General features: G+C 39.7%; 1 protein-coding gene across 1 annotated transcript in view; it reads right to left on the bottom strand.

Annotated features, from left to right (window-relative positions):
- Positions 1–13757, bottom strand: part of LOC126188839 (laminin subunit gamma-1) — a 1176568-nt gene that overhangs the window by 508164 nt on the left and 654647 nt on the right. The window contains exon 6 of the mRNA XM_049930455.1: positions 9596–9774. Within this exon, the coding sequence (XP_049786412.1) occupies positions 9596–9774 (179 nt within the window). The remainder of the gene's footprint in view (positions 1–9595; positions 9775–13757) is intronic.

Below are 13757 nucleotides of genomic sequence, written 5' to 3'. Positions count from 1 at the left end.
AAGGGAACAATTGAAAGGAATGGGGGAAAGAAATACAGTAGAAGGAGAATGGGTAGCTTTGAGGGATGAAGTAGTGAAGGCAGCAGAGGATCAGGTAGGTAAAAAGAAGAGGGCTAGTAGAAATCCTTGGGTAACAGAAGAAATATTGAATTTAATTGATGAAAGGAGAGAATATAAAAATGCAGTAAGTGAAGCAGGCAAAAAGGAATACAAACGTCTCAAAAATGAGATCGACAGTAACTGCAAAGTGGCTAAACAGGGATGGCTAGAGGACAAATGTAAGGATGTGGAGGCTTATCTCACTAGGGATAAGATAGATACTGCCTACAGGAAAATTAAAGAGACCTTTGGAGATAAGAGAACCACATGTATGAACATCAAGAGCTCAGATGGAAACCCAGTTCTAAGCAAAGAAGGGAAAGCAGAAAGGTGGAAGGAGTATATAGAGGGCCTATACAAGGGCGATGCACTTGAGGACAATATTATGGAAATGGAAGAGGATGTAGATGAAGATGAAATGGGAGATACGATACTGCGTGAAGAGTTTGACAGAGCACTGAAAGACCTGAGTCGAAACAAGGCCCCCGGAGTAGACAACATTCCATTGGAACTACTGACAGCCTCGGGAGAGCCAGTCCTGACAAAACTCTACCATCTGGTGAGCAAGATGTATGAAACAGGCGAAATACCCTCAGACTTCAAGAAGAATATAATAATTCCAATCCCAAAGAAAGCAGGTGTGGACAGATGTGAAAATTACCGAACAATCAGTTTAATAAGCCACAGCTGCAAAATACTAACACGAATTCTTTACAGACGAATGGAAAAACTAGTAGAAGCCGACCTCGGGGAAGATCAGTTTGGATTCCGTAGAAATACTGGAACACGTGAGGCAATACTGACCTTACGACTTATCTTAGAAGAAAGATTAAGGAAAGGCAAACCTACGTTCCTAGCATTTGTAGACTTAGAGAAAGCTTTTGACAATGTTGACTGGAATACTCTCTTTCAAATTCTAAAGGTGGCAGGGGTAAAATACAGGGAGCGAAAGGCTATTTACAATTTGTATAGAAACCAGATGGCAGTTATAAGAGTCGAGGGGCATGAAAGAGAAGCAGTGGTTGGGAAGGTTGTAAGACAGGGTTGTAGCCTCTCCCCGATGCTATTCAATCTGTATATTGAGCAAGCAGTAAAGGAAACAAAAGAAAAATTCGGAGTAGGTATTAAAATCCATGGAGAAGAAATAAAAACATTGAGGTTTGCCGATGACATTGTAATTCTGTCAGAGACAGCAAAGGACTTGGAAGAGCAGTTGAAGGGAATGGATAGTGTCTTGAAGGGAGGATATAAGATGAACATCAACAAAAGCAAAACGAGGATAATGGAATGTAGTGGAATTAAGTCGGGTGATGTTGAGGGTATTAGATTAGGAAATGAGACACTTAAAGTAGTAAAGGAGTTTTGCTATTTGGGGAGCAAAATAACTGATGATGGTCGAAGTAGAGAGGATATAAAATGTAGACTGGCAATGGCAAGGAAAGCGTTTCTGAAGAAGAGAAATTTTGTTAACATCGAGTATAGATTTAAGTGTCAGGAAGTCATTTCTGAAAGTATTTGTATGGAGTGTAGCCATGTATGGAAGTGAAACATGGACGGTAAATAGTTTGGACAAGAAGAGAATAGAAGCTTTCGAAATGTGGTGCTACAGAAGAATGCTGAAGATTAGATGGGTAGATCACATAACTAATGAGGAAGTATTGAATAGGATTGGGGAGAAGAGAAGTTTGTGGCACAACTTGACCAGAAGAAGGGATTGGTTGGTAGGACATGTTCTGAGGCATCAAGGGATCACCAATTTAGTATTGGAGGGCAGCGTGGAGGGTAAAAATCGTAGGGGGAGACCAAGAGATGAATACATTAAGCAGATTCAGAAAGATGTAGGTTGCAGTAGGTACTGGGAGATCAAGAAGCTTGCACAGGATAGAGTAGCATGGAGAGCTGCATCAAACCAGTCTCAGGACTGAAGACCACAACAACAATAACAACGTTAGTACATCTCATGCAGTAGTGTAAAGGACGTAACTTGTTCCGCGGGATAGTTTTGTTCGTGCGGATTTTCACAGTAATTGTATATTGTGAATACTGTTTCACCATAAAAAGCAAAGGTTTGGACTGGTAAATAACTGACATTTCTTACCATTCTTATCTGATATGTCTTACTCCTGGTATACTACTGGCCTGGACTACTCATGGCAGCTACGTAGTGCAGGTTGCCTGCACGCTGCTGAGACAGGCGTTACGCTTGGTCATCCTTGGCCCAGAACGTCATGCATTGACAATAATTAATACAATCAACAATACGTAATCCTAATTTGATTTGACGTAGCGGCAGCGCTGTTCAATTCTGTTGGATGTTGTGTGTGGAACTGCTGGAGTTTTTCTGCATTTTATTGAGGAAATATATAAGTTTCCTGGGGATCGGGGGTGGGCTTGTAGCCTCATATATCCCACTTTTCCTCCATTTGGGTTTTAAAAATAGAGAATTTTAAAGATCTGAATAATAAAATAGTATTTTTTAAATCATTAGAAAAGACAGTTGTTACCTGATCACGTTAGAAACTGTTCGCTGTCGTTTAATAACAAATGTTTGCGGAAAATTTGATAATGAAAATGAAATACTGCACTATAAACGTAGAAGCTGTATTATGAGAGAATTAGTTGGGATTAGAAGGGTTATGTGATGCTGTAAGGCATGATCGTGTGGGAAAGGAGGAGGGAACCCTGATATGATAAAGGGCAACGAGGAGTGGGTTATATCTGACAGGAAGGATAAATGTTGTGACAGATTTAATTGTCTGAAAGGGGCAAACTGTTGAAACTGCGTTGAGAAAAGGACGTACAGTTCATGTAAATGTAGAGTTGGTAGGAGATATAAGCATTGAATCGTCAGCATGCCGGAAATGGTAAGTAGGGGAGAAGAGATGGGGTTCTTGAAGTTGAGTTTTCGGGCTGCATTGGATATACAGAAATGTTCACTCTGAAGAAGTGAAGGGAATTTGTAAGGCATTGGAATAGGGACACGTAAATGGCTACAATAAGAAAGACGAAGTCCATCGTATTCAAGGGTTTGGAGGGAAAGATACATATTTTGATGGAGTTTTCGTTCAGGTGCTTCAGGTATACGAAGCTGGTCATGGATTTTACACGTCACACTATTTATTAGCGCGCTGTTTGCATTTCGCGCATGCGCCAAGTTCGTGCATCACAAATAACTACACAAACCAAGGGCAGCGCCTTCGATGGTGCACGTGCGACACGCGCGTGTATGGTGGGTTGCTGCAGTCCGTGGCCTTAGGCGTACCCTGTCACCTACAATGACGGCAAATAGTGAAAATAAAGGGGTACTGTGAATTATACATTAATTGCTCTTACGTGGTTAATGAGAGTTTACGCGTTGCATATGTCCAAGGACTCCACAATCATGGAGTTTGAAAACGATGTCCCTGTGGCCAAAATTATTATTTCGTCATGTTCCATTGAATGACCCCTAGAGATAAATTGCTGGGTTACAGAAGACTTTGTGACTTGCAAGAAGTGTAGATATTCAAATGATTTACAACTGCGACACCTGGATTCTATGACAGGCTTTCACAGTACCTGTCACAGAATCCAGTTGTCGCAGTAGTAAATCATCTATCGCCAATCCATGGACTGCAGTTCTAGATTAAGGTGGGAAAATCGCTTGAAAATTTATGGAAGATTTTGCTATCTTGGATGAAACTGTCAACATTTGATAGGAAAGCTAGGGTTTATTGCCGCACAGACCTGATGAAATGAGTGGCTTTGGATTTAGGTGATATTTTGTTTAATTAGCTGAACAACTTAGAATGTAGCATCAGTCTTGTAACTAATTTGATGCAGCTCGCCATAACTTCCTCTCCTGCGCTAACCCCTTCATCTCGGAGTAGCTTCCTGAGTTATATGCTGGATATATTCCAATCTCTGTCTTCGTGTACTCTCTAACACCATAGATGTTCCTATCATCCTGTCCGTTCTTCTACTAAGAGTTTTTAATATAACCCTTTCCTCACTGATTCTACGGAGAACCTCCTCATTTCTTATTTTATCAAGCCACTTAACATTCAGCATCTTTCTGTAACACCAAATTTCAAGTTCTTAGACTGCATTTTCATGGAAAACAGCCTGTTGCTAGTGATGAAATAGTGTGATTCTTTGCCAATACAAAATCAAATTAAATTACTGACCTCTAAAGAGACAACATTATCTCGTGCAGATTATTGTCATTCACACAAACTGAAGTGTGATCTCTTACGTTCCCTCGGCGTGAATGATTAATAGTGCTCTTCTGGGTGTTCAGTCCAGTTACTTCCATTTTATGCCCAATATTTCGACGTCCGACCCGTCGTCTTCTACAGGCGCTGCGAAGTGTGCTGTCATATGTCTCCCTGCCTGGACTCCAACTAGTCTTCCAAGCAGCGAGAACAGATAATAGTGGAAACACCAATTCGCCTGAACATCCAGAAGGCTACTATTAACAAGTTCATGTATTTGGTGGAATAAAGAAAGCGTCATTAACTACAAATTCAGGAAAGTATACATGACTGCTGTCACTATTTTATAGCAGCTCAGACACCTGTAGGCCGCAACCGAAGAAAAAATGTCTCAAAAACGGAATGAAAGAAGCGCTGCTGTAACACCTTGCAGTCCCATGAATCCAGTTTTTCCATTCTCTAGCAAGCAAACGTCGAGGAAACTCTTTCTGTACCAATACATTTGAAGCGACCCATTAAACTCCAACCCAGTACAGGGTCCTCGTAAGTGACTGACTGAGTACCAAAGAAACGTTATTGTAGGAATACGAATCTTATTTTATTGTGTAGGTAAAAACATATATCTCTTTACATAGTTTTACAACGTTCTCTTAGATAAGCTAGATATTCTCAATATGTGCGCCCTTTGTCACTTGACAGTCACCTATGCGATTGTTAGTCTCTTCTCAAACACGCCGCAGTATGATTATTAATAAGAGGGAACAGTTGCCCTGCTTCAGTCCCAGACTATCGTCGGTAAAGAAAGAACACAGAGTTGATCTTAAGCGTACCTGCACTCGAAGAAATCATGCGTTGTCAGGCCTGATGAATGAGTCAGCCAGAGTAACAGCACCTGATCACCAACATCTTACGACCGATTCATCAGCGTGGTAGTTATTGGTTTAAAAACGCTCTGACCTCTCTGTGGAAATGAGGTGGTGCACCATCCTGCTGCAATATAAAAGCCTCACTATCGTCTTTCAACTGGGGTAACAGCTTTTCCATCAGCACGTAGGATAGTCCTGTCATTGTTGAGTGAACCAGAACGGGCTGAAGACGCACGGAACACGTTCCATTTGGGAGAAGCTTGCACGTATTACACACAACAATGTATATTTTATACACTCAAAATACTAACGTTTTGTTTATCCACCTTTCCACTCAAATGAAATGTTGTTTCGTCGTTGAAAACTAGTCTTCCACAGAAAGCACCATCTTCCAAACTTTGGCATAGTGCTATGCTAAACTTTGCAGGTAAGGTTTTATCATTAATCGCTGATGTGTCTGTTTTCTATAGATCACTGCACGCTAAGTCCGTGCTTGTGTCAGTACTCATATATATTGTATTACACAGGGTGACTTCTCGCTCAGGAAAGGATCCTTGAGAAGATGAGGAGCAAATAACGATCATGTCGTCACAAAGCCGGAAATGCTTTCCTAGAGAGGTACACTCCTTTGAAGATGGAGATAAATGATCTTTGGTAGTGTAGGTATCGGAAGTTGAAAGCCCACAAGAGGTCACAACAGGCAAGCGGGAACTGTACTAGCGATTTAGTGGTATGGTAGCAGCGAACTGTCAGCACCGGTTCAGCCTCAGTGTGTGGAGAGGGCTTACTGGCGACCACGTCTTGGAATCAGTCATGCTCACAGGCGAGGCATATCCATACTTCCTGAGCATTTGCCTGCCTCCCCTGCCGGAACATGTGCCTTTGGTGTCACGAAGGGTGATGTACCTACTACATGGTGGTGCTCCAGGTTAATTCTGCATTTTAGTGCGAAGGAATCTCGACAATATCTACCACAACTACACACAGAGGCTGTACACTAATACGGATAGATCATTCTCACTTGTCTGGTGTGTTCTCATATGTGATTTCAACCAATGAAACCTGCATTGTTGAAGATATTTTGTCTCTACCTTCAGTTGGATGTATCTCCCTTGGAACGCGTTTCCGGCCATATGTCCATATCACCCTCTTTGTTCCTTACACCCTCAGTGATCGTTTCCTGCAGTTTCTATCAGTGGTTAGTGCCTTTACTAGTTAGAATCTTTTATTTACCTGTCAGTACTAGCGCTCGCTGTATTGCAATAGTTCGAGTAACGAAGATTTTTGTGAGGTAAGTGATTCATGAAAGGTATAGGTTATTATTAGTCAGGGCCATTCTTTTGTAGGGATTATTGAAAGTCAGATTGCGTTGCGCTAAAAAATATTGTGTGTCAATTCAGTGATGATCAGAATAAGTAAAGAGAGAAAGGTCTGTGTACGTTCAATTTTACTCAGCTGTCTTTGTATCAAATAACGAAGAAGTTTACTAGCACAGTCATTCATAATTTTTCTAAGGGGACGTATTAGTACCTATGAATTACCTCATGTGGTATTTCACACCATTTCCTCCCACACTCAGATTTTTAGTACTTTTTTTAATAATCAACTTATCGTGTGACTTTGTCATGTTTTAAAAGCATGTTTCGTAGGGCTAAAGGAAGGAAATGAAACATTGTTAACGTCTCGTGGCCGATGTTCAGTCACGTAATTTTTTAAAGAAAAACACCATAATCGCCTTTGACTGTAAAAGTTGTTTATTTGCTATATTGCAATTTCGGCCGTATCGCAATTATCAAGTTGTATACCGCAAAACAAGGAATAATGAACAGAGTGTCCATATAGAAGACACTAAAACCATACCAAACATTTAGTATTATTAAAACAAAATGCAAAAATAACATATTACTTACACTGCGATTTAGCAAGTGTCAAAATCTAGAAATTATCTCGCGCGTTTCATCCCATCATCATATCTGTGTGTTGAGTCTTTTAGCTGTAGAAATCGGTCTATATTAAGTGAGCGCGACGTTACATACATCACGAAAATGGAGTAAATTATATGCACTATTACTGTTATTAACATGTTTAACATGAATCCCATCAGAACACTATTCACGTACACTGTTTATTTCATAACTGAAGTAGTTGAAGGGAAAACAAATTCACAGGTCGTAGTTTTCGCTCTCGTCTGAGATCAGAGATCGTGCATTCCAGAGTCAACATTTGTTATCAGACTAGTTTAAGGTAGTTTGCCTGTGAATCTGCTTCAAAAAATCGATTGAGTGTCGTATTAAATCGATGTTTAGAGTTTTTTAACACAACGCTAGTTAAAATAACTGAATTGAACACTAGGAAGCTGTTCAAGAATCAATTTAAAGATCTCTCGGTCTGTGTCCTCATCCACGTTTCCATTTCTTTCACGCGTCAATGTTTGTCATTAGACTCCTATTCGAGAAACATGTACTATATACCTGTTTTCTAAGTTGAAAGGCTTATTAGAAGATACGCTTTGCTATGCTGTTATGTATCCCTTGCCTATCTTTGGTTGTTTTCCTTATAAACGTTTTTGTAAATTGAGTTGCTGTTATTTTGTCACTCTCGAAAGTTATTATTAGTGTAAATTGTTTTAATGTGGCACAGTTAGCACATGTGATTTGTTGAGTTGCTAGGAGTATATGCTGGGTTTAATATGAAACGATCACTGTTGGAAATTAATTGCATGAGAGCGCCAGAAGCTGACAAGTGGTTTCTTGACGCACCTAAATACGGCAGAATAACAAGGAGAAAGATAAAAAGCAAGAGAAAAGATGAGAAACATGTAAACCAAGATAATTATGCAACTGGATTGTTTTAGGAACACCAGAGGTGAGTCATAGATGAAATATAACTTGGGTTGAATTTCCCGAGAATTATATTTTCTGACATTTTTACTTTATTCACAAGAAATATATATGAGCTCGCAGTCTGAAATTTTTTAGGATATGTCACGGTACTATTTGGAGGAAAGTGGACTATAGACGCTAACGGACTATCGACAGGAGGAAAATGCGTACTGATTATTTATAAAAAAGTAACCTTTATTTTGATTATCATATGTAAATATTTCTAGAATAAAAACTTGTGGCAGAAATGATAAGCTTTAGTCTGCTATTTAGAAAGACATCTTGTTAACCTGTACTTAAAATTTCAAACATCTAAGTAAGATGGTTAGTCAGTGCATAGATTCGACGTGTGGATCGGCGTGTAAAAATGTAATTTACTGATCTTCACAAAATATTGCAATAAATTGAACGTATGAACTAATTTGATTAAGTGTATATCAAAACATTCAGCAAGGTTCACTCCAATCGTTCTGCAATTTTCATCCTACTAAGAATTCACGTTTTTTCATAAAAACTGTTAGTATTTTGCCTGGTGGTCTCACGCAACTTACGTTAAGAAACTTCCTGGAAGATTAAAACTGTGTGCCGGACCGAGACCCGAACTCGGGACCTTTGCCTTTCGCGGGCAAGAGCTCTACCATCTGAGCTACCCAAGCACGCCTAACGCCCCGTCCTAATAGCTTTACTTATGCCAGTAACTCGTCTCCTACCTTCCAAACTTTGCAGAAGCTCTCCTGCGAACCCAGGAGTCTCGGTCCGGCACACAGTTTTAATCTGCCAGGAAGTTTCATATCAGCGCACACTCCACTGCAGAGTGGAAATCTCATTCTGGAAACTTAGGTTAATATCATTTTTACATTTGTTGAGAGATTTTTGCATTCTGTGTTATGATACAGTCATATGACATTGGGAATAGAATAGGAAATTTGTTTATTGTGGTGTGGCGTAATAGTACCTATGTTATATATTTGGATGCTCAGATACGACAGTGACATTTTAAGATTTTGACCTGTATAAAATTACAGTGTAAATAATGGCATTTTTGGTATAACTGCTGTATGCATGGCAAGATGTTAGTACCAATCTGTATATACACAGTATTCTTTATTTTTTACGTTTTGCACTATGCCAATTGATGATGGCCTTACGTGCGAAACTGCAATAGTGCAAATAAATAACTTTTACAGTCAAACGCAACTATAATATCTTCAACATTTCGCGGCCCTGTCAGCAACTGTATAAATTATACTCATTAGTCGCGGCGCGTTGCCGATTCCCGTAAGAGTTCGGGCACTGTTTGTCCATTCGCACAGAAGAAAAAGATGGTGAAGTGGCCAGTGAGCCTTAGCTATATATATACTAAGATGGTATCTGTTCTTTCGGACATGTCCGAAAGAACAGATACCATCTTAGTATATATGAAGTTCAGTACGTTGTTCGCGACAAATGAAGGCCTTTGTGAGAGACACAAAGCGCTGTAGACTTCAGCGTCAGGCCAGTGGTACAGTGTCTAGCGGCTAGCTGGAGACGCAATGCGGTACACGGTGCCACTTACCTCTGCACTCGTGGGCGTCGGTGGCGGAGGCGCGGCCCCAGGGCGCGTCGTTGTAGAAGGGCAGGCACTCGTTGCAGTCGGGCCCCGCCGTGTTGTGCTCGCAGCGGCACACGCGCACCGGCTGCCCGGACAGGTCCGTCACGGAGATGCACTCGCTCGCGTGCCCGTTGCACTTGCACCTGCGTCACAAGCACCCGCACGTACCTCTCAGTAGCTTGTACCGACTGAGCCCAGCTAAAATGACGACACCTCTCTATCAGGTGTTCAAAACAAACAGAAAATATAACTTGTGCACGTGGTGGCCCGCAGCTCGTAAACATTTGAAGATAACTAATGAGGAGGTATTGAATAGAATTGGGGAGAAGAGGAGTTTGTGGCACAACTTGACTAGAAGAAGGGATCGGTTGGTAGGACATGTTCTGAGGCATCAAGGGATCACCAATTTAGTACTGGAGGGCAGCGTGGAGGGTAAAAATCGAAGAGGGAGACCAAGAGATCAATACACTAAGCAGTAGGCTGCAGTAGGTACTGGGAGATGAAGAAGCTTGTACAGGATAGAGTAGCATGGAGAGCTGCATCAAACCAGTCTCAGGACTGAAGACCACAACAACAACAAATGTTTCAAAAACACGAAGAGCTGTTAGTAAAATGAATCTTTATTATTATTATTATTATTATTATTATTATTATTATTATTATTATTATTATTATTCGAATTTGGCGGGCTCAGGGTCACGTGAAGCCTCTGATTTATGACAAAATATTCCTTTTTTTTGGCTTCACACCATTTCTTAATTCTTGCTCTCTGTTGTTCTCTTCTATCTTCTGTCCCTGTCCCTCATCTCTTCTTTTGTGTTTTCTTCTCGAAACCCCTGGCTTTTTGCATCTTTTCTCTGAATTCGAGCCTATTTTCTATGTCTTTGTTTGTTATTCGCAAATCCTGCGGATCTTTCGTAACTTGTATTTGTACAAACCATGAAATTAGTGTTTTTTCCATTTTTTTTTCAAAGAAGTTGAATATTTTTTACCAGGCTTCTGTTGTTCATTCTTTCCTTCTTTGTCATTCTTTTGATGTTCATTCGTTTCAAATGTCCATAAAATGTAATCCTGCGCTTTCTCGTTCTATCTCTTACAGTCTCAGTTTTTTTTTTCAAACAACATCATGCTTCTTAATTTCCAAATTCCATTTTCATACCTTGGACCCAAACTTTCTAGAATTATTCATGTTTATTTCTTCTCCAAATGATTTAACTGTGTGGTTGTATTTGTGGCGAGGCATTCTGAGGCGTAACCTTTATTTAGTACCAGTTTTTTTAACCAATCATCATCATGTAACCTGTATAAGAACGAAGTGAACTCATGAGATACAGTTGGACATCTAATGACGAATCAGTGCAATAATACATGGTGAACATGTTCACAAAACAGTCATAACACACATCTCACAAAACAATGTTTACGTCAGCCTCTATGAATCGTCCTTATCCTTCTTTGGCACTACAGCTCTATATCGGGCATGTGCTCCTCAAATATCTGCCTCTACACATCTAAATTCTCTGCTTTCCTGCTCTATCTTCGTATGGTCGACCAACGTATTGTCCAGCAACGCTGCTCTTGGTCAGTCCTTCCTTTAGATGGAACACAATTTTCCGTTCATAGTTACTTTGTGCGCAAAATAACAATGAAAGTCCTCCCCCATAAGTCCTAACCTGCGTGTTGTCTGAGATTTAATAAATTTTGCTGTATCTTTCCCTTGTAGAAGCTGTTCTAATGACTGCCTGCATCTTATTTCTCACATGATTTGTCTTTCTAAAATGATCTTAGTTTCTTTACAAACACTTTCGTCATCACCCATATTTCTGACCCGTATGTAACAACTGGTCGTACAAAGGAGTGCAATACTCTTGACCTAGTTGTTATTGTTATTAGAGAGATCTAACATACCTCTATGTTCGCATAAGTGACTCAATTTTCTGCTTGTATCGTTTCTCTAATTCATTGTCTCACTTATTATCACTGATTAAAGGAATACATAGATAGTGAGAGAAATCGGCACCTTTAAAACTTTTATTATAAACTTTCAGGTGATTTTGTGTTGTTGAAGCCTTAGAAGTGGTCATATCATGTGCTTTGTATTGTTTTCATTTACACTGAACCCAATTTTTACTCCTTCTTCCTCTACAATTTCGTATATTTCTTAAGGGAATTTATGTCTCTTGTCACAGTCTGATACCTGGGCGTGCTGAAAAGTAGTGCCTCCGAAATTATCATGCGCAAAATTTTAAAGCTTTTTACATAAAACAAACGTTATTAACGTTCTACATATTTATTCTTCATTTCTACATGTTTGTTTCTCAATATAGTCACCCTGGCTACCAACACATTTCTGCCAAGGAGGGGCCAGTTTGTTGACGCCGTCACCGTAGGTTGTTTGACTTTGTTGAAGGAGCCTCAACCTCATCTGTACTTGCACCGATTCATTGCTATCAAAGTAAAGTCCTCGATGGTGTTCAAGTTTTAGGTGAAATCGGATGAGGCCAAGTAGGGACTGTATGGAAGAAGATGAATGACTCTGACCCCAAGGCGTTGCACATGTCGCAGTCCTCGTGTGCCATCTGGCATTCAGATACTGAAAGAGACTGTGCTCTATGTGGGGACGAGCTCTTAGAATTCGAAACTCGATTACACCACGCTGTTTCTCACGCACCAACATAGTTATGTTACACAAGTAACAATTCGGAGCCTTCTTGCGGCAGAAGGCTGTAAAGATGTAGACACGAAGAATAAAGATATAGAATATTAATAACGTTTGTTTTATTTAATAATGCTTTAATAGTTTTCACAAAAAATTTGAAGGCATTACTTTTCAGCACAGCCTCGCATTATCTCTATATGCACATGTCTGACTCGATACCATCACTGATGCTCTCTTCTCAATTTTTATATCAAACTATACAACTAAAGAGCTATATTGCGTGACTGAAGTACTTTGTATCTCGGTTTCAGTTTCATACAATTTTTAAAATTTTTTATTTAGTTATAGGTGCCATACTATACATGTTGATGTAAATATTTTTTGTCTCATCTGTTGTGTTGTAGCAGTTTTGTCAGCATATTCGCCATTTATCGTTGCAGTGATACATAGTTTATATCTAAATGTGTCGTATGTGTCAGTTCCTATACAGATTACATGATAGTCAAGTTTGGTGCATCAAAACTGGTAGTGAAAAAGGTTTATTTCATCTGCAGCTCTTAGTGGTTCGTAAACATGACTTTCTTAAAATACTTTTTAAAACAGCTACCAAACATGCAGTTTTTATATATTTTTGAAAACACTTTATTCTTAAATTGCTAATACCTGTTTCGAATACCTTGTTCATCATGAGCTGGCTGCATTGCATTAAATTATCGGCTGTTGAATGTGTACATGTCAATAAAAATGTCCGAGACATTTACGAAAACTTTCATTTTCATCGTAACCCTAAGAATTGTATGGACCGCGCTTATTGCCGTAGCCTGAGCGTCTTTCAGCTCAGTCACCAATTTTTTGGCAGCGTGGGTCACCCTTAGCACTTAGATACTGAACAATCTGATATTATCTTAACACCACGTTTTTTAACAAGTCCTGTCAAACAGTGACAACTAATTAGTTGAAAATAAAGTGTGTCCTTATTGACTGGCGACCGTTCTTATTTCGTATAATTTAAATACGAATTGTATAAGAATTTTAATGACACCCAATTTTAAAGCACTGCACTGTAGCGTTGTGTATGTGATAGCACTAAAAAAGAGTTGTCCATTTCATAGGGCTAAACACAATCTCGACCATTTCCAATTAAATTAGGAATAGCTGCTGATGAGTCTTCCGGGGTGTATGGCCGTGATCGAAGAAACTTTTCAGTTCCTGACGTTTCGTCCAGATCTGCGCTGGACATCTCCAGTCTGTGAAGGACAAACGCCCTCCTCTGGCAGCAAGTGGAGTGTATAAGTTCCCTATACTTATGGAAGAGTCTACATTGGATCTACTAAGAGAAACATGAATTCAAGACTGAAAGAACATAAAGGTCTTTGTCAACTAGAGAAAACAGCAAAAATAAGTCGTAGCAGAGCATGCACTTCAGTCAGGAAGTGATGAAGTTTTCCGAATCCAGATTTTATCTAC

This window comes from Schistocerca cancellata, chromosome 5, assembly GCF_023864275.1.
Source record: "Schistocerca cancellata isolate TAMUIC-IGC-003103 chromosome 5, iqSchCanc2.1, whole genome shotgun sequence".
NCBI classification, from domain to species: Eukaryota; Metazoa; Arthropoda; class Insecta; order Orthoptera; family Acrididae; genus Schistocerca; species Schistocerca cancellata.
This window is presented reverse-complemented; position numbering and strand designations above follow the sequence as displayed.